This window comes from Mixophyes fleayi, chromosome 1 (genome assembly GCF_038048845.1).
Source record: "Mixophyes fleayi isolate aMixFle1 chromosome 1, aMixFle1.hap1, whole genome shotgun sequence".
NCBI lineage: Eukaryota > Metazoa > Chordata > Amphibia > Anura > Limnodynastidae > Mixophyes > Mixophyes fleayi.
The window spans coordinates 298,394,923-298,418,592 of record NC_134402.1 but is presented as its reverse complement, the minus strand read 5'-3'; the positions used below and the strand labels follow the sequence as shown (position 1 = coordinate 298,418,592).

The 23,670-nt window shown below is 41.2% G+C and overlaps 1 protein-coding gene across 1 annotated transcript in view; it reads left to right on the top strand.

Annotated features, from left to right (window-relative positions):
* Nucleotides 1-3,429: 3,429 nt before the first annotated feature.
* The window catches only part of PTCH1 (patched 1), a 73,581-nt gene continuing 53,340 nt past the window's right edge, over nucleotides 3,430-23,670 (top strand). Inside the window, exons 1-2 of the mRNA XM_075211085.1 lie at nucleotides 3,430-4,668; nucleotides 6,918-7,110. Of these exons, the coding sequence (XP_075067186.1) occupies nucleotides 4,483-4,668; nucleotides 6,918-7,110 (379 nt within the window). The 5' untranslated portion in view covers nucleotides 3,430-4,482. The remainder of the gene's footprint in view (nucleotides 4,669-6,917; nucleotides 7,111-23,670) is intronic.

The window sequence follows — 23,670 nt, the reverse complement described above, 5'->3', positions numbered from 1 at the left end:
TTTTCAACGTTGGGGAAAAAATGGAAATATTAACCACATAGAGGAGTCTGGTGCCCTCCACTAAACACCACTCCCAATGCCCAGTATCGTCAGTGGAACGTGTTTCTTGCCAGACTAATTGGATGAGCGCTCTCAACATGTGTGATGACGAGTGACAGCGGTTTTAATTCATTCTGTGCCCAGACTGTACTTCCACGGTGCTGTCCAACGTCCAAACTGTGTTGGCCAAGCCCAACAGCGCAGTGGATTTTACAGTATGAGGTCAGCTCATCACAGGCAGGATCTGGCTGGGGATTACAGCTCAAGTCTCTCAGCTTTGCTAAATATTTACCAGCTTCATTCATAAGAAACTGATCTTTCCAAGATGCCACAGAGATCTGTCCGACACAGGTCATGCTAAGACTTGTAGTTCCACAGCTGGTGGGGAGCCACTGGGTTGCTTAATTCTGATAGAGGTGATTGTAAACAACTGTATGCAAACCACACAGGTTTGTATGCATCCATTCCATAGTGATACAGCGACTCGCAGCTTGAATGAAAGATGTAGTATTTGCTACATTGTTGCAAGTCAGTGGACGCGTGTAATATTCAGGGATGTGCCTCCAGCACACACGTTATACCAGCCCTGCTGACGTTTACTTCTGGACTGGAGAACATTATTGTATGTTCAACACGTTACCAAAGAGGTTATGCTTATAAATAAAAGGTTTCTTAGTATTCTCCCAATAAAGGGGCAATACTTTTCTGCAACACTCAAATGTTACTAATGTATACTTTATATTACAACACATTTTAACAGAGAGTTTCAAAAGTGATCAGAGAAGAAACAATTAACGTCATTGAGTTTGACAGAACACAGGGGATAATGCTGGATTGGCAAGTTGATAGTCTCCTAATGCTAACAATGGTCATTATAAGTTCCAATCATTAGAATCATGGTGACAGCCTGCAGTCTTCTGCAGCTCTGCTATCCTGTATTCTGCATTGCAGTGGGTTTATGTGTAACCCATTGAAAGGGAACAGTTAAACATTGGTATCTAGACCATGTTACATAAAACACACGTCATAATGAGCGAGAACTAGTATTTCAGAACGTGTAAATAAATCCCAGTGTGGTACATTAAGGAAGAATAATGTGATGTGTGCGCCAGGAGGGTGCAGCAAATAGCTGGGGAGCGAGTGGGGAGGATGCGCTTGTCTCAGTCCTGAGATCTCAATGGGCTTTTTTCTTCTCGCCGGTAGCTGGGGAGGGACCTTGTACATGATGTGTAACATAAGTGCCTGACATGAGTGCTCCTTTCATCTCGCTATTGGCCGGTAGCTATCAGCCCTGGACCGTATTGGGTAACGTAGAGGCTCAGGAATGTACTATGGCTTGTATGGTATTTCTTGCAGCATGTAGGGAGAATCGGGCACAGGGAGCGTGGACATGATGACTCCCAGCCCATCAATCATCACTGTTCACTGCTTGGAAGCATGAGACCATGTTTGTGTTCAGGCTTCTGGTCTGTAGAGAGTGGTGCTGGAAGAGGACATGACCACCAGGCTATTAGTGTAACTGGTGCAGGCTCCTCCACCACCAGTGTGTGAGTGTGTATTGCAGTACATGTGTATGGGCAGCACTGATACATACAAGAGAGGGGCTGGCTGGGGGAGCGCGCCTTCTTCAGAGGCCCGTCTGTCACGTGACGCAAGCCTGGCCCCGCCCCCTCTCCCCCGTAGGCCTGGCCCCTCCCACCCCTCCCCAGCCTGCGACGCTTCATTTTTTTTCAATGGACACACACAGCGCTCGTCTTAACCCCCTCGTGGCTGGAGCAACTTGCAATTCACCGCCAGACCGCCGTTCACGGTGCTGGGACCCGTTGAAAGTGCAGCTTAGGAAATGTTTTATTGTAGGAAGTTGGCTCTGCCGATGCCCAAGGACTTAGAGGCATTTAAGGTCAATTTTAGGGGTTTATGGAGAAGGAATTCCAGAATCATTTAAAAAGCTTTGAAGGAGGTGATGAGTGTGAGAGGTAGACAGACACATGGGAGGATTTGTGTCAGTCATCTGCTAAACTGCAGCTAAAAATAGTTGCATTACATGAAAGAAGTATCCTCATTGGCCCCAGTCAGCAGCATCCTCTTAGTTTATTTAATAACATTTTTCCCAGTAAATGTTGTGACTATGGAATATGTTGGCGCTATATAAATAAATGTTGATGATGATGATGACTTGAAACAGTCAGTGCCACCAGGTAGTGTCACAATTATAACGTTTACTCATGGACAGGGGTTGTATTAAGAGATTAGAAAGACATGCTTGGCCTTAGATCAGCAAACTGCAGTAGGTGACATATCAGTATAGTTTATTTCTAGATGCTCACATTTCATGTCACATCACTTTGCAGTAATGTGTCAATTAGGACAGTTAATACACTTTTTCAGAGGCAACCAGCTATGCCTTACTAGAGGTCCAAGCAGACCCAATACCTGATCATTTCAGACAAGTGTCTGGCTTTTTCTTTGTTTGCAACAGTTTTACACGTTTTTGACATTGCTGTGAAATTAACAATCCCCATAAGTACTTATAGGGATAAAATGAACATGTCATATCATCATTTATATAGAAATACCTACAATGGTTTCAGCCATTTAGGGATTTCTGAATTCTCAATAGTTAAAACATCAAAGTAGCAGGATTCATATACGCCCAATGTATCATTCTCAAAATACATATATGATTTATTACAGGAGGAATGTCTGCTGTACTATACATCCATGCCACAAATCTGTATCATGTGTTACACTGGAATTCTGGATCATAGCGTGAGGTGGGTCGTTAACCCATACCATGCTGTAGGACGAAAGCCACGGATAGGAATTATGTGGGGGGGCAATAAGAGGTTACATTTCCTACATATTTGTGCAGCCTGCATTCAAAAGGTTGAACACACAAAAGGGAGATGAAGTCGGTTTGCTCATAGCTGACATTGTAAGCAAGTAAAACAGTTTAACATCGGTGCCCTTTTATTTTCCTGCAAATGGAATGTCAGTGCAGAAGAAAGAGAAATCTGGCACTTCCCAGTGCTTCTCCCACAAGCACTCTGTCATTATTTGTGCAAGCCTGGGAATTCAACCCGGACCTCCCAGTATTTGTTTCAGCCTGGGGCCAAGGCGCCTCTTTAAAGGATCTTTTTTTTTAGTTTATTCTGTAAAGAGCAACCATATGATGTGCACAGAACACACAAAATAACATGAAATGTAACATCATACATTTGAGGGCTGTTCTTGAGAGTGAGAAAAAAGGTTTCTTCCGATTACTCGCATTGAAGAAGACGGAAAGCAGAGAGAAGAAGAGAGACAAGAGGAGAGGGAAAGGGCTGCTAATGGCCGGATTGCATGCGAGAGAGGGTTGGATCTCTTTAAGGCTCCCCCTGAAGCTGGGAGATACACTCATACACACACAGGGCTTGTCTGCCTGGGTGGTCTCTCTACTTTGGTGAGCTGTTGCTAAGCAGCTAATAATAGTCATGTTTGTTGAGTATTTTTTTGCTCTACCTTAGCCAATGGGATCCCAGACATCGCAGCCATCTGACAGCCCCGGGGGCGGCTCTCTGTGCCTTCTCCCCTCCTTTCCTCTTTCTCCAAATGGAGAGAGCGAGTTTTTCTCTCCCTCCCCCCTTCTACATCTCATCTATTGAAGCAAGGAAAGAGCAAGGGAGAAAGAGAGCGCACAGGCAGCTGAGCAAGTCTCTCAGGGCCCCAGTTACGGATCGGGTTGCCTTTCTGCTGCAGCAGTGGGTGCATTTTGTTAAGCCATGGTCACTGCCTATTCCAAAAGGAGGACTCCTCGCTAAAGAGAGCAGAAGCCACAAGATCTCAGCAATTCTCCATCGCCTCCTTTATGTGCCCGGTCGTGCACAGCTGCATTGAAGCACATACAGGGCAGCGCTGGATGTGCATTTGGAGGAGAAATCCAGACTGCGCTTTGGGAGATCACTTCTGGCAGGCGGAGGGTGTACTTCAGGAAGAGCGAGGCTGCTCGCAGCGCAGTGTGGAATTAGTTTATTGCCTTTGCATTGTATCCATCTCTCCGGGGATCGATGTGGAATAGTGTGGAGAGCCTGGGCACAGTGCGTCCTATAGTGTGATTGAGAGCAGTGGCTGTTGTATTGCTCCCCCCTCTCCAGCTCTCACACATAAACAAACACTTTCTGAATGTGGGAAGCGGCTCAGACCTCCGGATCGCGAAATGTGGGGATGGAAGGCGCAAAGTTTGACTCGCCGCCCTCTACCACCTCGCCTGGAGAAGCATGAAGAAAGTCCCCGTAAGAGCTGTGCCAGCCAAGGAAGGAGAACCAACAGCATTTGCCGTTCTTCCTCCCCCACCACGACCCTCACCTCATTGCACCAGCTAAGCCTTAGGGGTAAAGCGGAGTACAAGCCCCGGGCTGCTCCCCACCAGTGTCAGAAAAGCTACGGCCACATTCCGGCCAAAACATGGCTTCAGCTGCCTATGCTACTGAGCTGCAGGGCAGTGGGATGCCAGCTGCCCGGCCGAGGGTAGCCAGGAGGAGGGGACGGGGTAGGGACCCGCAGATCACATTCACGGGGCTGCCTGACCTGGACTATCTTCAGCGGCCGAGCTATTGCGATGCATCGTTCGCCCTTCAGCAGATCTCAGAGGTGAATTGTGCACTGTTGTATCATGTCCTATGTGTGAGAGAGCAGCCACACACACGCACCCTGCAGGTCACATTTATGTACCACCTGGCTCTGAGGGGGTTAATCCGTGTGAGTGAGTAAATGTTAGTGTTACAGAAGGTCAGGATGCTGGGGGTGCTTTGTGTAGCAGTCTAGTGATGATCACTTTATATAGTGTATGGGGCATAACACAATTCCTGGAAACATTATTGGCTGAGTGATAGAATGTAGTGTAACGGTGCTCAGTGTCTGCACCATTCATGAGTACTGTCGTAGTGGGAGTATAAATGATCGTATTGTATGCTTGGTTTAATCCACATTGACTTGTATCTCTGAAAGTGGTGATTTAATATTTGCTTGGTAAGGTAGTTTCATGAGTTTTGCATTGTGCATTTCCTAGATCTGATCCCATTTCACATGAGTAGTTTTACTTTAGAAGTAATAAAAGTGAAGGTTGTAAACAAAACAAAGTGACACCTATTGTCATTGTGTTGCAGATTTGGAGTTGAGGGACATCTATTACCTATTATTTTGCTCTGTGCACACATATTCTATTATAAACAGCATGCAAGCCCACCTGTTTGTTTTCACAGTGTATATGCCGCAGGGAACAGTCCCCCCTTTTCGTCCTAAAGTGTGCAGTGGAGAGAGAGAGACAAGAGCAGACCATGTGGCTGCCCTCTTCCGTTCACAAATATTGTCGTGAGTTTCAGATGGCTGATCCGCGTAATAATTCATATCTCACAGCGAATCCACAATCTGTGGAAATGTCTAAATACACGCTGTAGTATTGTAACCACGTGGAGAGTCAATCTTCTTACTACTAAACACACTCTGAAAAAACCCGCTTCTTTAACATGTGCTGAGCATCTGAGCCTATCACTATTCTCTATGCAGGTTTATTTAAATTAAAAGGAGAACTGAATTATAATCAGGCCTGCATCTATACTGTCTCAGGTGGAGTTAAGATACACTTTAAATAGCACCCATTTTCCATCAGTATTCCCCATTTACACTCTTCCCTCTGCATATTCACTGATTATGTTGTAATAACATATCAGGCACATTCTGTAGATAGAAGCAGGGGCAGCCTGGGCACCCCCCGGCTGGTCCCATAATGGACTACCTTGGGCTGCGTCACTGGGCCACCTGCATTTTTTTCCATTAAAATAGGCTGCTGAGTGGAGTCTTACCGCCTGGGCTGAAATTTGCCAGCCCTCCTTTGCATAGAAGTCCCCTTGTATGCTGAACTTACATGACAATCATTATTTATTTGAGGTATTATACACCAATCAGAAATTAGAAATGCCAGCTAGACAATGAAAGCATATCATTGAATGTTTTGAAAGTTTGCATATTTGTACCACTGCCATGTAGAATAGGGGCATTCACATAATTTTATGTCCAATGGCTTATTATCATATGAATCTGTATCTCTCAATATAATCTCATGGTGTAACATTATTCTGTAGTGGTGTTTAGCATGTCGTAAATAGCTAAATACACATAAGGGGTATATTTAACAAAGTTTTATGCCCTAAAAATCATGAGAAAACAATTGGTTTCTTAATAGAATGGCTGTTGCAGAACTTCCCTTAATTTATATATGGGTTAAATCAGAGATTTCTCTTGCATTAACCTACTTTTCGTTTGTTACCGCAGTCCCAATGCAACTCTGTGGGAACTGCAATGTTAGCGATTTATCAAGCAACTAACGCCATCTCGTGATGGTGTTTCCTTACCTGTTCCTATTATGGTCCAGTGAAGCCGGAAAAGATTTGTTTGGTCCCCGCTGGATCAGATCATTCTGCACATGCATGGATGATAGTCGCGCATGCGCTTTCCACTTCCAGCATTTGGCTGCCGGTGAAGAGTAAAATGATTTTCTGGAATAAGGGAGTCCTCTCCGGTGCTCCAAAAGCAGCCACCGGATAGTAAATAGCAGCCGTACTGCATTATGTATCGCTGAGATTTGCAGAGATACATAGTGATAGTTACCGGTGCAGCATAGTAAATAAACTCCATCGTTTTGTAACCTACTAAGAAAGATAACACTGTAGCCAGTATTTGCTCATGCATTACTTCACGCCTCTGTATTGAACACACCAAAATGTGGTTTTTTTTTAACAAATCTCAGTCTGCAGATTATCTATTTTGTTGTTGCTTTATTAGAAAACTATACTTACAATGTTAACTTTACCTTTTTTTAATCATATATTCTCTTTTTCCAGGGGAAAGCTACGGGCAGGAAAGCTCCATTGTGGCTGAGAGCAATGTTTCAAAGACTATTGTTTAAACTTGGTTGCTACATACAAAAAAACTGTGGCAAGTTTTTGGTTGTGGGCCTCTTGATATTTGGTGCTTTTGCTGTAGGATTACGAGCAGCAAACTTAGAGACCAATGTGGAGGAGCTTTGGGTTGAAGGTAAGAGTACCCTCTTTTTTTTTTTTAACTTTTTTTTGCCTTGTTATTGTATGTTGCTTTTGTGTTGAAAATAATAAAAACATCATGACCTTAAGATAACTTGCAAAGTGCAGTTTATTTTTTTTTGTTTACTGGGCGCTAGGAATAATGTGACTATTTTTTATAGAATACATCATGACATCCCTGCAAATAACCATTGGTACTGTATTGTGTTGATGACAGTTTAATGGGTATGTTTGTTGAGGTTGCAACAATTTCTTCTAGTTAGTGTCTGCTTCAGCATGTGGCGCCTTGTATAGTATATCTCATCTGCTGTATATTACTAGGTAAACTAGTCCTTTTTGTTAGCAAAGGCCTCTAGCAAGAGAATGAGCACATTGCAACCTGCAACGCTCTGTGTGTGGTCCTATTTTGGACAGCTTTCAAGTTATTCTTCTTGGGGGAAGGGAGTGTGCAGCATATGTCTCAAGGTAAAGTAAGAGAAGCTCTATGGTAAAAAAAAAAAATGAATCACAGTGCAGACCAGAATGTAGGATTGTAGATGGATGTTTCAGAAAGAGGTTACATGTGTAATCAATTTATGCATAGAATGATTGCTTTTTAATGACAGCAAATCCTTTTGATAAGTTTGGTTTTGTAATAATAATGGAAGACTCACTTACACAAAACCTTTCCCCTTTGTATAATGTATACATTTTAAATCTGTTGGCATTTACTTTTGATTTTTGTTGTGGTGGCTTTACATAAAAATCTGCACTCGTGAATCATGTGCTTTACTTGTTGTAAATTATGCATCCTGTCCAAATTCAAATTTATCAGGACACTGAAACCATAGCATAGCTGCATCATTTACAATGCTATCACTTGACTGTTTTAGTGCCCATTGGTCAAGGATTTATACTGTAAATTGTAGATTTGCACAGCAAAGTAAAGTCTCTTCCTAAGGAGTAATTATTTGTTCTATATGATAGGAGGGTTGAGTTTGAATGTCTGGAGGTGTTTTTTTATTTCTAGAGAATCATTTACACTCATACACCAGTAAATACACCTATTCACTAAAATTAGATTTTGTGATGTACTCAGGATATCGAGGGGCCTAGTTATCAAACCTTAACTGCTGTGAAAATGGCACTTTTTGCAGGAGAAAGTCTAAAATAAATAGCCCTGATACTAAAATTAGCCTTTCTCTTGTGGTAGCCTTCGCCAGGGTGAACCTTCCCCGTTCAAGTACCGCCGCTGTCCTCTGGTGGCTACCACCATCTCAGGATGGAGATAGTTGAGGCACAGTACAGGGAAAAATGCTTTCTTAGCAAAAAAAAGCATTACATGAAAGGATGTGATCTTATCTAAGTATTGGGACGAATTCTGTGCTATTTGGGGCATACTGTAAATCCAATTGTGCTGTGTATGCAATATAGGCACGGTATTGCAAAACTAGGGGCCTCATTTCGAGTCGGATGCAAGTCCTTCTGTTGAGCGCAAAAAGCACTTTTGGCCAAAGATCTGTCTCAGTTTGCACTCCAACTGAGACAGATCTCCTCGTTGCACCTCTGCACTTAGAGAGACGGAGCGGGGGAGGTAATGGGCGAGTTTAGCAATATAAAGGCGTGTTCACACACTTTACATGCTATTTTGAGTTGAAAGCAAGCGCAAATAGGTCTCTAGGAGACTTATTTTCTGCGGGTGTTTTCAGCTGGTGCAAGAGACCTTGATGTATTAAAAAACAAAATAAAAAATAATTAAATTTAAAAAAAATGTGTGCATCCCCTCCCAAACAGCATAACCAACCCTTGTGCTGTTTGTGGGGGGAAAGAACAATTTTTTTTTTAGAGTGGCATCTAAGGATCCGCGCCACTCTAAATACTGTGTAAATTATGGGATGCAATTTACACTTACGATTTCAGTGTAGATTGCATCCAACTCTAAATGAGGCCCTAGGTGTTCTACGTAGTAATATGCTGCCCAGCTGTAAACAACCTTCACAGACTGTTTATATTTCTGTGGTAATATATTTGTCTCAAGCACACTGATTGGAAAACAATCAAATTCAGGTTCCACCTGCTTTCCCATCTGAGGTTGATGAGAGTTAGGCTAGGTACACACTGAAGAATTTTCCGACCGACGCGTTATCTCAAACGATTGTACTTACGACTGAAGGTCCGGTCAGTGTGACGATTCATGTATACACACTGACACGATTTACTTATAAATCTGTGTTCTTCATCTGACCCTTCATCTGGTCCTTTATCTGGTCCTCTAGTCTTCAGAGAATGACAGCACAATATTCATTCATTCGTTATTGTCACATTATCTCACTAATTAAAACCACCTTGTTATAGCTATCCACATGTCCTAACGAATTTCGTTAGCTTCTGTGATTCTTAAACGAAGCATTCTGTCTCGGAACAAACAAATAAATTATTCCTTCTACAGCACTCTCTACATTTATTCACCTAGACATTCATTGCTAGCATCAACTCTGTAAACTCTAAGTAGATTGTGAGCATGAGTGCATACTCACAACATGATCGGTTGAAAAATATTAAATAGTGCGACCAACCAAATGAGCCAATTATCGACATTTTGGAACGACTTTCGACCATCATGTCACTATACACACTAACCCAACTTCCCGACCGAACGGTCGTATGTCAGCTGATTTGCCTGATTATTGGACGAAAACGCTTAGATACAAAATACAAATGTGCACGCAGACAAATTGTGTTGTAATGTAAGGGGTGCAAATGCAATTTTGTTTTTTCATGACGGGAAAATACTGCCTGCTACTGCCTATAGCCCGCAAGGCATCTTTATTTTCACACTGTGGGTTGAGCTAGTATGTGCCCCCTTCACTCTATGGGCCCCATGTAAAACTATGCATGTACAGTACCCCAGGACATGCCTCAGTCTGCTCTCAGACTGAGACATATCTCCTCCATCTGCCTCTCCAGGCTTAGTGAGGCAGACTTGGGGAAGTAGTGGGTGGCGCTGACTTGCATATTTTAGTCCTGGGGGCAAGACTCGACTCAGCAGTCTATTAGGAACCTTTTAAAGGAAAAAAGGTAACCCATTATGGGGCCGGGTATATGCCCCCAGGACAGCCAGCCCCTGTGGTCGAGCCTAGTAAGGACGTGTTCACGCTCTTACATGCTATGCTGAGGGGAAGTTGCCATAGATAAGCCTCTAGGAGACTATCTATCTATCTATCTATCTATCTATCTATCTATTATGGGTGCTTCTTCCCTGGTGCAAGATCCATGGTGATGATGATGACCACCAGCACGGACCTTCTTGTGTTAAAAAAAAACAACAATAAAAAAAAACCACAAAAAAAACCACAGCGTGGCCTCCCTTCCAAACATCTAAACCAGCCCTAGTGCAGCCCTAGTGCTGGTACAAGCAAAATCGGGGGGAAAAAAAGTGTTGGGTCTCCCCAAATTTACTAGTACCAGCTCTCTGCTTTGCCAGGCAGCACTGGTGGCACTATAGCAGGGAAACACACAGCTTGGCGTCTCCCTGCCATAATGCATAACCGGTCAGCAAATAACTAACCCTACACCAATCTGCGACAAGTGCCAGCACACCCATGGCTGGTAGGGTGTACTGGCACTTGGTGAACCTGGCACTCAGGGCTCTCTGCGACCTCTAGTGTACCAATGAAAAATGTCAATAAGACACGGGCACATGTTTAAAAATGTGTCTGAAATAGAAATTCCCCAAAACATCCCTCTATATTTCTCACGTAGATCCAGGATGGCATCCTCTTCATCAGTTGTAAATCCATGAATCCTTGGCTTGGCAACAAACAAACAAACTGATATACAGCGCATTACCAGCTTGCTAAGAGCTCGCGACGCAAAGGAGCTCTTAGTGGCAGTACAGTCCTATACATAACATAGGGATTTCCCATGACCTGAACTCAGGACTTGAGATATGACGCGGAATTCTAAGTAAATTACGAGATACAATTGTGTCCGACACTACATAACGCCCTATGTGAGCACAAGATTTGTCTTGTGGAACCCATCACAAGGTGTATGATACTGAATTTACGTTGAAGGAGTAATATTGGAGTATTGAGAACAAGATGAGCAACATCTATGTAAATAGCACAGATTTATTATTTCCATTTACTTAAATTTAATGGGTATAGATTGGAATTTGAGGTATATTGTGCCTCATAGTTTGATTGTCTGTGTTAAGAAAAGATGTGTGTGTTCACGTGGTTTGTTTCACTCCTTTTTGCTATTCTTCTGTTCAGTACCCATGGCCTATCCTTGCACAAGACGCAGTCTTATTTTTTAATTGAAACACAAATGTATCGCTTTATATTTGATTTGCTTGGGCATGTTTCACATCTGAGTATAGAAGGTTTAAAGTGTTGCTTTAATCCAACCACGTTCACATCTAATTGTTTTTATTTATTTATTTTTACATGGAGGCTTTGTGAAACTGCTTTCGTTGCCTATAAGGCAGTTTAAATCACGCACGCACAGTGACAGAGCGTTGGCTCCTGATTGGATGGCCGCAGAACTTGTAGCCAGTTGCATGGGATATCTCCAAATAATGCAATTTTGCAAAGGCTACACATCACTTTTATGACAAAATCCCCCTAATAAGGGAGGGTTGATGGACTTGTGATAGTAATTATAATATATACGTTATTAAAGAGTAATCATATCACAAATGTCCCATTGAAATGAATAACTTCACTACTTTCCAACTTTAACAATCTTAAAGAAGCGATTTTGTAATTTAAAAGAGCTACTAATAACATTCAGAAATATTTATGTGGAAATGTCAAGAATTTGCCAGAGCTGAAGATATTTGAAATGTCGTCCATTGACCGCACACATAGACAGTTTTTTGTTACCTGTTAAAAGATTTACCAAAAAGACTGATAAAGATCTGATCACACTGGCTCCCCATATCCTCCAGAATCCAATTCAAATCAATAGCCCTCACCTACAAAGCCTCAACAACACTACCCCATGATACTTCTCAAACCTTATCTCAAAATACACGTGAACATGACCTCTCAGATCTACCTCTGACCTGTGCCTACTCTTTAATAACCACCTGCCCCCCCACCTACAGAACTTCTCCAGTGCTACACACTTACACGTCCATGCCTGATGGGGTTGATTTTTGCCCTAGACAGTGAGGGGCTTATGTAGAGGTGGACGCAAATAGCTTTTTCTGTGTGTAATACGCTTTTTTAATTCTGCAATTCTATCTAGAAATAAGACTTGCAACTTGCGATTATGGATGCTCATGGTCCACGTCTGAAAAGGCGGAATGAGGGAAGGAGGTGGCATGTAAAGGCATGTTGGAGCAAATGCGATCTATTCAGATCAAGACTAAGACGCGTATGTGCCTGCCCGGAGACTGGAAATTGGCAGGTGCTCGATCACTAGTATAAGTTACAAACTCATAGTGATGACGATCATCTTAGATGCATCAGGCTCAACATACCTGTGTAAAATGTGTCCTTTTTTGGATGCAATTTTCGGCTGCTTTTTTAGATAGAAATTGTGTCCACCTCTACACGAGGCCTGAGTCAGTGATATCGGGGAAATTTTGCTTTAAATTTACAAAATTGCATGGTTTGATTTTTACTTGTGGTGGCACCTTAAAGTATAGGCAGATCCATTTGCTTGATCCAAGCAACTGGATCTGTGCACAATACAGATCCAGATCTTCTTTATCTCAATAAGATGATGATTGGGATTGCTGGTGAAACGTTGACATATATTACATTTGTGAAGGGTACAAAATGCCTTTAACATATAATTAACATGTTAGTCTTCAGGTCTCAAAATGTTTATTATCATTCTTATTTAATATGTCACCCCAAAAGGTTGCAATTTTTTTTATAAACACATTAATGTAAATGATTTCTGTATTAAAAATTGGAACCTTACTTATGCACTGTATTTAAAAAAAATAATAATCATAGATTATCATAGACATCAACTTAATTTTGGAGCTTAGCCTTGTATGGGGACAGCAGTATTTGTCAATTTATTAAGCTGGGAAATGCATTGGTCAGTTTCAATGGCATTACATAGCACTTTCTCCATTCGTCATCGAAGTTAGGCTGCTGGCGAATAGGGAAGATACTCAGTGGAGGAGGGAGGTCAACGCCGGGGCTCCCAGAGTCTCACCTTCAAACACAAAAACATTTAGGTGAAGACTCTACAGATCTCCCTGTGAACTGTTAGTCCTCTGAAAATTAAGGAATACCGTAGCATTAACAGAACGTCATCAGCAATTTGTTCTGTGTTCAGCAATTCTCACATTATCCATCATTTAATTTGGTTGTCAGGTAGAAAGCAATGCAAAGTCCAGAGTGTGAATATGGAGGACAAGGGGAGACACGGATACATCAGTTGTGACTCATAAAGGGAAACAATACCCTTTATGACTGAGAACAGTTTCTTATCACTTTATTTTCTTTACAAATGTCCTAAAATTATGTTAGCAAAGTCATTCTGTATAGAGACTTGTGTTTCTGCACATTTATTAACACAAGTGTGATCTGCCTTACTATTTACATTATTGATTATAAAAATCAGCAATAGACTCAAATAAATAACTCTATTTTTTTTAACAAGCCTCTTATCCGTGTTTTATTCAGCACCTACATAACATTTTATTTTTAAAATAATACATGTTTTAGTAATACTTTGGGAAGCGTTCTCTCGTAGCATATTGCCCTTTGAGAACAGATAAAAGTCTCAGGTTTATTTTTTGTCATATGGGGAGGTTCATGTTACTCAGTTGAATTGTTTGATCATTATTAAATGGGTTGTCCAACTCACACTATCACTTTCAGGGGCAATACTCTTGACAATAACTATTTAAGTGGCCCCTGGCACCCCACTGTTACTCAATATCAGTAATTGACCATACCACTTTAGAATTGGGTCCGAAGATTGGTTCCGCGGCTGCTGGACTAGACTGGGTGGGAATCTCTAGTGGGTGGATGATGTGTAGAAAATGGGGAATTTTATTGGCCAGGGACTGCAGCCATTAACTTTGAAGCTACTTTCACTTCCACATATTCATTCATGGAATGTTAAATACCCTGGACAGCTCCATCCCTCCAGCGCTGGAATCTTCTCTATTTGCTCAGAAGTCCAGAAGGTTTTACGAAGTGACAGTGGAGGTCCATCAAAGTGCTACATTGCTGTAACGGCTATTAAAGAAATGAGGTTGCCTCAAGGTGAACATACCTTTTAAATCTACATTACAATTTCACTTGTCCAGGATATTACGTTAAAATATATTTCATGGTTTTATGCTTTTAGTTAGATTTACTGACACATAGTTATGCATTACCAGTGGTCAATGTTTGGATATTGTACAAGCCATCAACTCTTAAGCAAGAAGTCTTCATAAAGCTTTACTGAAAGTGCAGGAAAGTAAATATTGCCAATGCCAAAACTAGATTCCTTGAATATGTCATTTAGAAAAACTCTTTATGCACACTGGCACCAGTATGAAATAGAAAAATGCAGAACTGTAAAAGGTATGCAAGACGCATAGGATTATAATATATGTACTTTGTGTTATAGTTTCAATGGAGCTCAGTTAGTGCACCTCTTATCTGTGATCAGATTACTTTTTTCCTTCCAGTGTAGTCCCATTAGAACTGTTCTAGGCGATTGACAGTAATATTAAATTGGGGATATTCTTCCACCAACATATAATCTACAGGTGTAACTAGAAATTATTACTGAGTCACTTAATAATTTCGCTTTCTGTGAAAACTCTAAGGATACTAAGTTCAGTCAAGTAAATATTTTGTGAGGATAAATTCTTAAGATCAACAAGGTAAATGAGCAGGAAGACAGATATGTTATGTTTGGTTAATGGTGACATTTACATGACATGTAAAAGTTTTTCCTGGAAAAGTTTAGTAAAACAGATTGAAGTATGTTAATCTGTCTGATGTTATGATGACAATGATAACTCTATAAGGGCCTATTTATTATTGCTTTTTTGCATTAAATTCCCCCCAAAACGTCCATTTTCGGGGGGGCCGATGCACATTTAAGTAATGTGCACATTTATTAACAGTGCATATGATATCTGCTGCTTTGCATTTTGTTTCAAAATCCATAGCAGTCCCCATAGATGTCTATAGGACTGCTATATACTGCAATTTAATAAGTTGTGAAAAAACATTTACACATACAGTAATGTACATCAACTGAGGCTTTCGAAAATTACCTAGAATACTACTGATATATGGATTAGATCCTAGCAGCACAAATGGCACATTGGGCTCCATGAGTAGTGGCCCAGAGCAGAATCTATACTGTTGTCCGGCAGCCAGTAAAACTTCCCGGTAACATCAGCATGTATGTACCTGAACTCTGGTAGACTGACATGCTTCAATAACAGTCACCTCATAGGAATGCTGTTCAAAATATCTGAGAGATGCTTTTTTCCACAGTAATTGAAAACAATGTACTTTTATGCAGTATGTATGGATGTTCTATATTGTCTCCACTATTGTTATGAGGAAGCTATATTCAGTTGTTTTGCACAGTGCTGGGCATGAATGAAGTTTATAAGTGCACATCCATATCTATACTGCAATTGCCCAATTTCATATTTCTTTTCTATCTAATGGTAGCATACTATAGCACATCATCTCTGTTTTTAATCTTATAATGTATTCATAATTTACTACCGGAAAAGTGATATAAAACATGTTGTTTTTTTTAAAGTATATATTTTATTGTGGATAATGTTCTTTTAATTGGCCATTGAGCCAAGGCTCTGCGCTTGGTGACTTACCAGAGACTGTTGAAGGATTAACACCAACAATATGTTGGCAGCCGCTTCAGGCTTGTCTATGGGGAAGTGATCAGACACTAACAGTCTTAGAGATCCCATCTCTCATTTCACTCCCTTTGTATGCAGAAATCAATTTGCAGTCTCCTGTGATCGGCACCCATAATCGTACAATATCTTATGCTATATTTAGGGGGAGTCTGAATTAAAGAGCAAACTAAACCAATTCTGATGGATACAATAGACCTCTTCTAGTTCAGTCATGGTAAGCTAAACTGTTGCACTCATCAGTATATTATAAGGCTAAATGTTTTTACGTTTAGAGTCACAAAAAAAATGACGGTTTCCAGATGTATGAATTGAGTGATCCGTTTGTTTAGATTATGCTGTACAGCTGATGCCTATATTAGTGCTGGCTGGACAAAGAAGAGGGAGATTTGTATGGTTTCCACAATGCAATGTTTACATTTAATTTGGGCTTCTCCTTCAAAGCCGACCTTTATTTGACCTACTCAATTTACATGCACAAAATATGCAAACTTGGGCTAATTTCAACATGGTTTCTTAACTTTTTCAGTTGTCCTTTTTGCATAAATAAAGTTATTGCAAATTAAGATTTTTAAGGTCTGTGAAATAAACTCTGGCCCCTGTTAACACGAATAAGACAACATAGGGGATTTTTTTTTTTTTTTTTTTTAAAAGCCAGATGTTTGCAAAATTGTGCATGGCAGCATTATAAAGTGCACGAGTGCCCATGTACTTGTCAATTGTCCTTAAGGTTTTAAAGATTTATCTCTGTTCTTCAAAACTAACCAATTGTCCATTATAATTTCTCTTATTCTGTATACTGAATGGGATTTCCGGTATCCATTCTTGTTCAATGGGCTTAGTAAACTAATACTTGATAAAAATGAGCACTAAAAAATACGAGATAACTATATTCAGTAAAAGTGAAATGATGGAGATTGTAATACTTCAATGTCCACTTGGACAGCAGTGTGCATAATATGATTACATGAACCTTCCTACCAGCAAAGTGTTCTTCCTTCCACCATCCTACCAGCAGTGCATTGTGGTGAAGACGCACCTACTGCCTTCACAGTCTAGTGTTGCTATTAATGGTTACCTACTAATAAAAGTCTCCTTGCTGCAATGTTTTAGTTAGATGGCTTTCACTACATCAAATGGACCACTGCTCTAAGCCAGTAAAATGAAGCCAACTGCGGAATTTACAAATTAATTTATCTGCTACTGTATGAAGACTGCAGAGTCCCATGGCCATGTACTTCAGGACAAGCAGGGCTCTCAGCGACCCACCATTCTATTAATTGTAAACAAGTGTGTATGTATGTATATATGTATGTGTGGCTGTATGTGTGTTCGGCAGCACAGTGGCCTAGTGGTTAGCACTTCTGCCTCACAGCACTGGGGTCGTGAGTTCGATTCCCGACCATGGCCTTATCTGTGTGGAGTTTGTATGTTCTCCCTGTGTTTGCTTGGGTTTCCTCCGGGTGTTCCAGTTTCCTCCCACACTCCAAAAACATACTGGTAGGTTAATTGGCTGCTATCAAAAATTGACCCTAGTCTCTCCCTCTCTGTCTGTCTGTGTCTGTGTGTGAGTGGTGTCTATATTAGGGAATTTAGAATGTAAGCTCCAATGGGGCAGGGACTGATGTGATTGAGTTCTCTGTACAGCGCTGCGGAATTAGTGGCGCTATATAAATAAATGATGATGATGGATGATGATGATGATGTGTGTGTGTGTATATATATATATATATATATATATATATATATATATATATATATACATATATATATACATATACATATATATATATATATATATATATATATATATATATATACACACACATCTCGATCATCACAACACTAAAACCACTGTCAAGTGACATAAATATGATTGATTTTCTCACCAGTCAAGGGGTGGGATATATTAGGCAGCAAGTGAACTTCAGTTCTTGAAGTTGATGTGTTGGAAGCAGGAAAAATGGGCAAGCATAAGGATATGAGCGACTTTGACAAGGGTCAAGTTGTGAAGACTAGACGACTGGGTCAGAGTATCTCTAAAACGGCAGGTCTTGTGGGGTGTTCCTGATATGCAGTGGTTAATACCTACCAAAAGTGGGCAACCAGTGAACAAGCGACAGGGTCATGGGTGCCCAAGATCATTGATGTGCATGGGAAGTGAATTGCTGGAAAAGTTAATACTAAAGTTAATGTTAGTTCTATGTTAGAAAGGTGTCAGAACACACAGTGCATCGCAGCTTGCTGCATGTGTGTCTGCGTAGCCGTGGACCGGTCTCACTGCCCATGCTGACCCATTTCCACCGTTGAAAACGACTACAATTGGCATGGCCCCAACATGGCAACAGTATTCCTTGATGTTAGTGACCTCTTTCAGCAGGATAATGTACCCTGCCATACTGCAAGAATTATTCAGGAATGGTTTGAGGAACATGTCAAAGAGTTCAAGGTGTGACTTGGCCTCCAAATTCCCCAGATCTCAATCCGTTCGAACATCCCCGGGATGTTCTGGAAAAATAAATCCGAGCCATGGAGGCCCCACCTCGCAACTTACAGGACTTAAAGGATCTGCTGCTAACGTCTTGGTGCCAGATACCACAGGACACCTTCAGAGGTGTTCTGTGGTATATTTATTTATTATTAAAAAAAAAAATCTTAAACAGTGACTTAAACAGAATGTATATTTTTAATTTAAGAATTTGTCATCAATATTTTTATTAAAGGGTTTATGGGAAAGGTGAGGGGGGTACAGAAAACAGAAATGGGGGAAAAAGGGAAGAGTAGATGGTGGGAAGCAGACAAAACATTAATTTAAGCATTCAAATGTTGCTTTATGAAACTACATTCATAACCAAAAAAGATATGATAAATGTTAATAAGCACACTATCATCATCAACATCAAAATTTATTTATATAGCACCAGCAAATTCCATAGATCTTTACAATTGGGAATAAACACTGTAATAAAACAATACTGGGTAATTCAGACAGACAGGTAAGAAGGCCCTGCTCGCAAGCTTACACTATTCTCCCCTTTACTTGTCATATAATAAATTCTAACATCTGGATCTATGCTATCTGCCATGTTTTATGCATCACTGTATTATCAGCTCAATTCAGTATGGATATTGGAGGGAGGCCTGCTCTTCCAGGAGTCCGGGAGACTCATGGGGGAGCAGGTAAATATGATTAAAACAAAACATCACTCAGTAACACAACATATTTTGTTATTAAAGAAAAATCACTATAATGCATACAATTAAACATAATAGGGTTAATTTGCTAACATTACTTTTCAGTGCAAATCAGAAATTAGATTTTATCTGTCTAGTGCAGGTTATTTAATGAAAGCAAGTTTCTGATTGGTTGCTATGGGGCAGGGCAATTTTTGCCCCTAAATGAAATATTAGTAAACTTTAATGACATGTCTGTTAAACAACCAACCCTGAAGTATATATGCACACAGAACAACCAGCAAAGTTAGAGTAAAGTAGATTAAAGGGCATACATTGTAAATAAAACACAGTAAGAGCCCTTTGAAAACAGAATGCATTTACATACACCATGCCATTTGGCATAGCATTACAAAACTAAAAAAAAATAGAGATCTGCAAATAAATGTAATATTAAAGAGGCTCCTCCAAAACCACATTTTGTTTAATTCCTGGCCCCTGAATGTTGCAGGCAACTTTCAAAGTTAAGCATGTTGGGCATAGTTTGTATGTGCCACAACTGAGAAATAAAAGTAAAGCAGCAACACTATACCCCTAGTTGTGGCCACGATATCTGCTTTCATTATATTAAATACTTCCATTCTTGAGAGGAAAAGAGCAATGTGACCTATATGAAGAATTAAGTTATTCTTTTGCAATTATTTATATTTGTCCTGAAAAAAATATAGTATAACATTTGTTAATGTAGACAAAGAAAGTAGAAGGTCATGCATACAGCCATATAATCTATAAAGTCAAAATGTAGTATAATGGGTGGTATTGAAGAGCTCAGTGACGTGCAATTTGGCACTGTTGTAATACATCACCTTTGCAATAAGTCAGTTTGTCAAATTTTAGGGCTGCTAGAGCTGCCCTGGTCAAATGTAAGTGCTGTTATTGTTAAGTGAAAACATCTAGGAGCAACAACAGCTCAGCCGTGAAGTTATAGGCCACACAAGTTAACTGAATGGGACCGTGGAGTGTTGAAGCATGTAGTCAGTGTCGGACTGGGGCATGAAGAGCCCACCGGGGACTGCAACGCTAGGGACCCACCAGAGGGGGTGTGGCCAGCCATCATAGAGACGAGACCAGATACTAGGGGGAGTGGTCAGCCCACAAAGGACAGCTAGCACCATAGTGTAGTATATAAAGAATGCAGTGTGTATATAAAGAGTACACAGTCTTGACCTGCCCCTTAGATTGGACAAACAGTCACCAAAAATCAGGATTGTCCCACTAGACCAGGCTTGGCTAACCTGTGGCACTCCAGGTGGTGTGAAACTACAAACCCCAGCATGCTTTGCCAATATATAGCAGCTTATTGCTGGAAGGGTATGCTGAGACTTGTAGTTTCACAACGCCTGGAGTGTCACAGGTTAGACAAGCCTGCACTAGACTCAGAACATTTGACAGACTGTCCTACCTTGTATTGTCACTTTTACCACCCGTGGCTGCTAGTTTCTTTAGTTGCAGCTTTTCAGGATCCTGGAATGTTGGGGGCCCTATTTGGAAAAAAATAATGGGTACATTTAGAAAATTCCAACCAGTCCTGGCGTTAAATCAATAGGACCCACAATTAATACTTAGGCCTTCTTCCAGCCCCAACATTAAAGTAATAGTTTTGCCATTTAATAAACCTATTTCCCTCCCTCCAGACAGCCGCTGCAATAAATTAATCGAATTTAAGTATAATAAATATACCTATTTCCCGCAACGGTCACTGCCATTAAATAATTCATATTCACATTTAATAAATAGACCTCATTCTCCTCAAACTCAGCCCCACATTCAATTAATAGCCCCCAAACCACTCCATCTTAAATTAATAGTCCCCACTATAAAATTAAATTGCCCCACCTTCATCCTACAAATAAAAAAGCACAAATTATTTAGCCACCACCTACCATACACACATTGCATTTCCACAAGCCCGCTGTGCCATCACACACACATTACTGTGCCCCTTCATCACCATGCTATGCCTCCTTATGATCACACTGTGCTCTCCATGCTGCTCCCCCCCCTTCTCCTGGTCCCCCTTCATCACACTCTGCCATGCTGCTTTGGCCCCCTTGCACACTCTGCCATGCTGCTTTGACCCCCCCTTCACACTCTGCCATGCTGTCTGTGCTCCCCCTTTTCACTCTCTGCCATGCTCCCCCTTTTCACTCTCTGCCATGCTCCCCCTGTTCACGCTCTGTCATGCTCCCCCTCTCCACTCTCTGTTATGCTCCCCCTCTCCACTCTCTGCCATGCTCCCCCTCTTCACTCTCTGCCATGGTCCCCCTTTTCACTCTGCCGTGCTCCCCTTTTTCACTCTGCCGTGCTCCCCCCTCACTCTGCCATGCTCCCCCCTTGCTTCTGTTCCTTCACTTACCTTTTCTATAGGCTTTTTCTTCTCTTCTTTCTGTCTTCTTCCGAACTCCTCTCTGTGGCGCTCCTCACTGAACGTCGAGTGTCCTTAGCTGCAACACTGACTTCCAAACACCTTTCATCGGGAGCTTCACAAATTGGGTTTTCATGGTCGAGAAGCTGCACACAAGCCTCAGATCACCATGATCAATGCTAAACATCTACTGGAGTGATGTAAATAACACTACGATTGGACTCTGGAGCAGTGGAAATGCATTCTCTGGAGTAATGAATCGCGCCTCACTATATGGTAGTCGGATGGACAAATCTGGGTTAAGCAGATGCCAGAAGAGCATTTCCCACCCAAATAAATACTGCAGAGAAATGGTCTCCTTTCATGGTTTGTCCTGGGCTCCTTAGTTCCAGTGAAGGGAAATCTTAATACTAAAGCATACAATGACATTCAAGAGAATTGTATCTTCTAACTTTGTGGTAACAGTTTGAGGAAGGCTCTTTCATGTTTCAGCATGACAATGCCCCTGTGCACAAAGTGAGGTCCAAAAATGCTTTCCTGAGTGTGATGTGGAAGAACTTGATTGGCCTGTTCTCCATTGTACACCTTTAGGATGAAATGAAATGCAGACTGCATGCCAGGTTTTATTGTCCAACATCAGTGCCTGAAATCACTAATGCTCTTGTTGCTGACTGGATGTGAAAATCCAGAGAAACGTCTTCTCAGAAGATTGGAGGTTGGTATAGCAGAAACAGGGGGAATCGACTCCATGTCATTAATGGTTTCGGAATGAAATGCTCTACAAACACATATAGATGTGGTCTTCGGGTGTCCACATACGTTAGTCCATGTGATAGATACCACTTAAGGGACTATTTTTTGTTTAGTTGACACCAGATACACAAAGCAGAAACATATCAGGCAGCTAATGTATAATGCATGTATGTTTCTACTGGTCTCATAAGAGTTGCACTGTATATTTATTTTGTTTGAAGCAGAGGCTTCAACGGGAGTGTGGTCATGTTTCACACCTCCTTTTTGTTCTCTGAAGAAGGAACAAAGCCCTGTTACAGTCTCCCTGAGCCAAATTTGCTTCTCTTGTGCCCACAACCATACCTAAGATATCTTTTTAGGTGGATTGTAGAATATAGGGGATACATTAGGGTAAGTTGGAGTTTAGGGTGAGTATTTATGCATCTTAAGGCCTTTAATACACCTTCAATCCCAGTACATTTTCAAAATATCCCTGGGGTGAGTTAGGGGAAGGAAGGCATATGGACTAATGTTGAGGTGAGTTGGGGCAGTGTTCTTCCTGCCAGTGACATTGCCTAGCATGAAGAGGTTGGAACAGCTGGTCACTCAGGAGGATGTTGAGTATGGTTTGCAGCCCAAAAGTACACAGTCATCTCCCATTATGGCACTCACACATACCCAAGTTTGCACGCCTGGTGTGGGATAGGGTAAAGTAGACTATATTGAACCAATCCCACCAATATAAGCAAACGTTACCTTTAACACATTCTGTTTCAACAAAGGATTGCAAGTTGCATTTATGGCTCTATACAAATTTCTGTATCTATGCTGTTAAGCCAATGGATTAACCATAGGGACATATAAGGAGTGATTTGTATGCCTCTACTTACAATTGCCTCTCCTCTGCCTACCATCCTTTTGTAGTGATAAGTTTGGGGTCACTTTCCTGGAAGGCCCATTACTGGATGACAGACCAAACTGAGAGAAGGAATGGCGGCATTCACATCCATGTGGTTAGGACTGGAAGTGTTGAGTGAACAGGCCACATTATTGGATTGAGATGGCTCATGTCCGTTTAGGTGCTGCATTTATTTCCTCATTCTGTCTTGGTCAATTGAATTGTCCTAGATGGTTCTAGTCTGGTAATTGGCATCAGATATTTGAGGTGTGTTAAGTGCGTATTGTCGCTAACCAATAACGATTGTCGAACCTCGATTTATGTTTCCAACGCACAAAGATTTATTCGCAAAAAGTAGTATAATATGTTCAAGCGAAGTGATAATAAATACAGCCGTTACTTATCGCAGGCGCTCTGGATCCAGTGTGCAGTCATTCAATCCTGAAGTCTGGGGACAAGATGTCTGAACACTAGA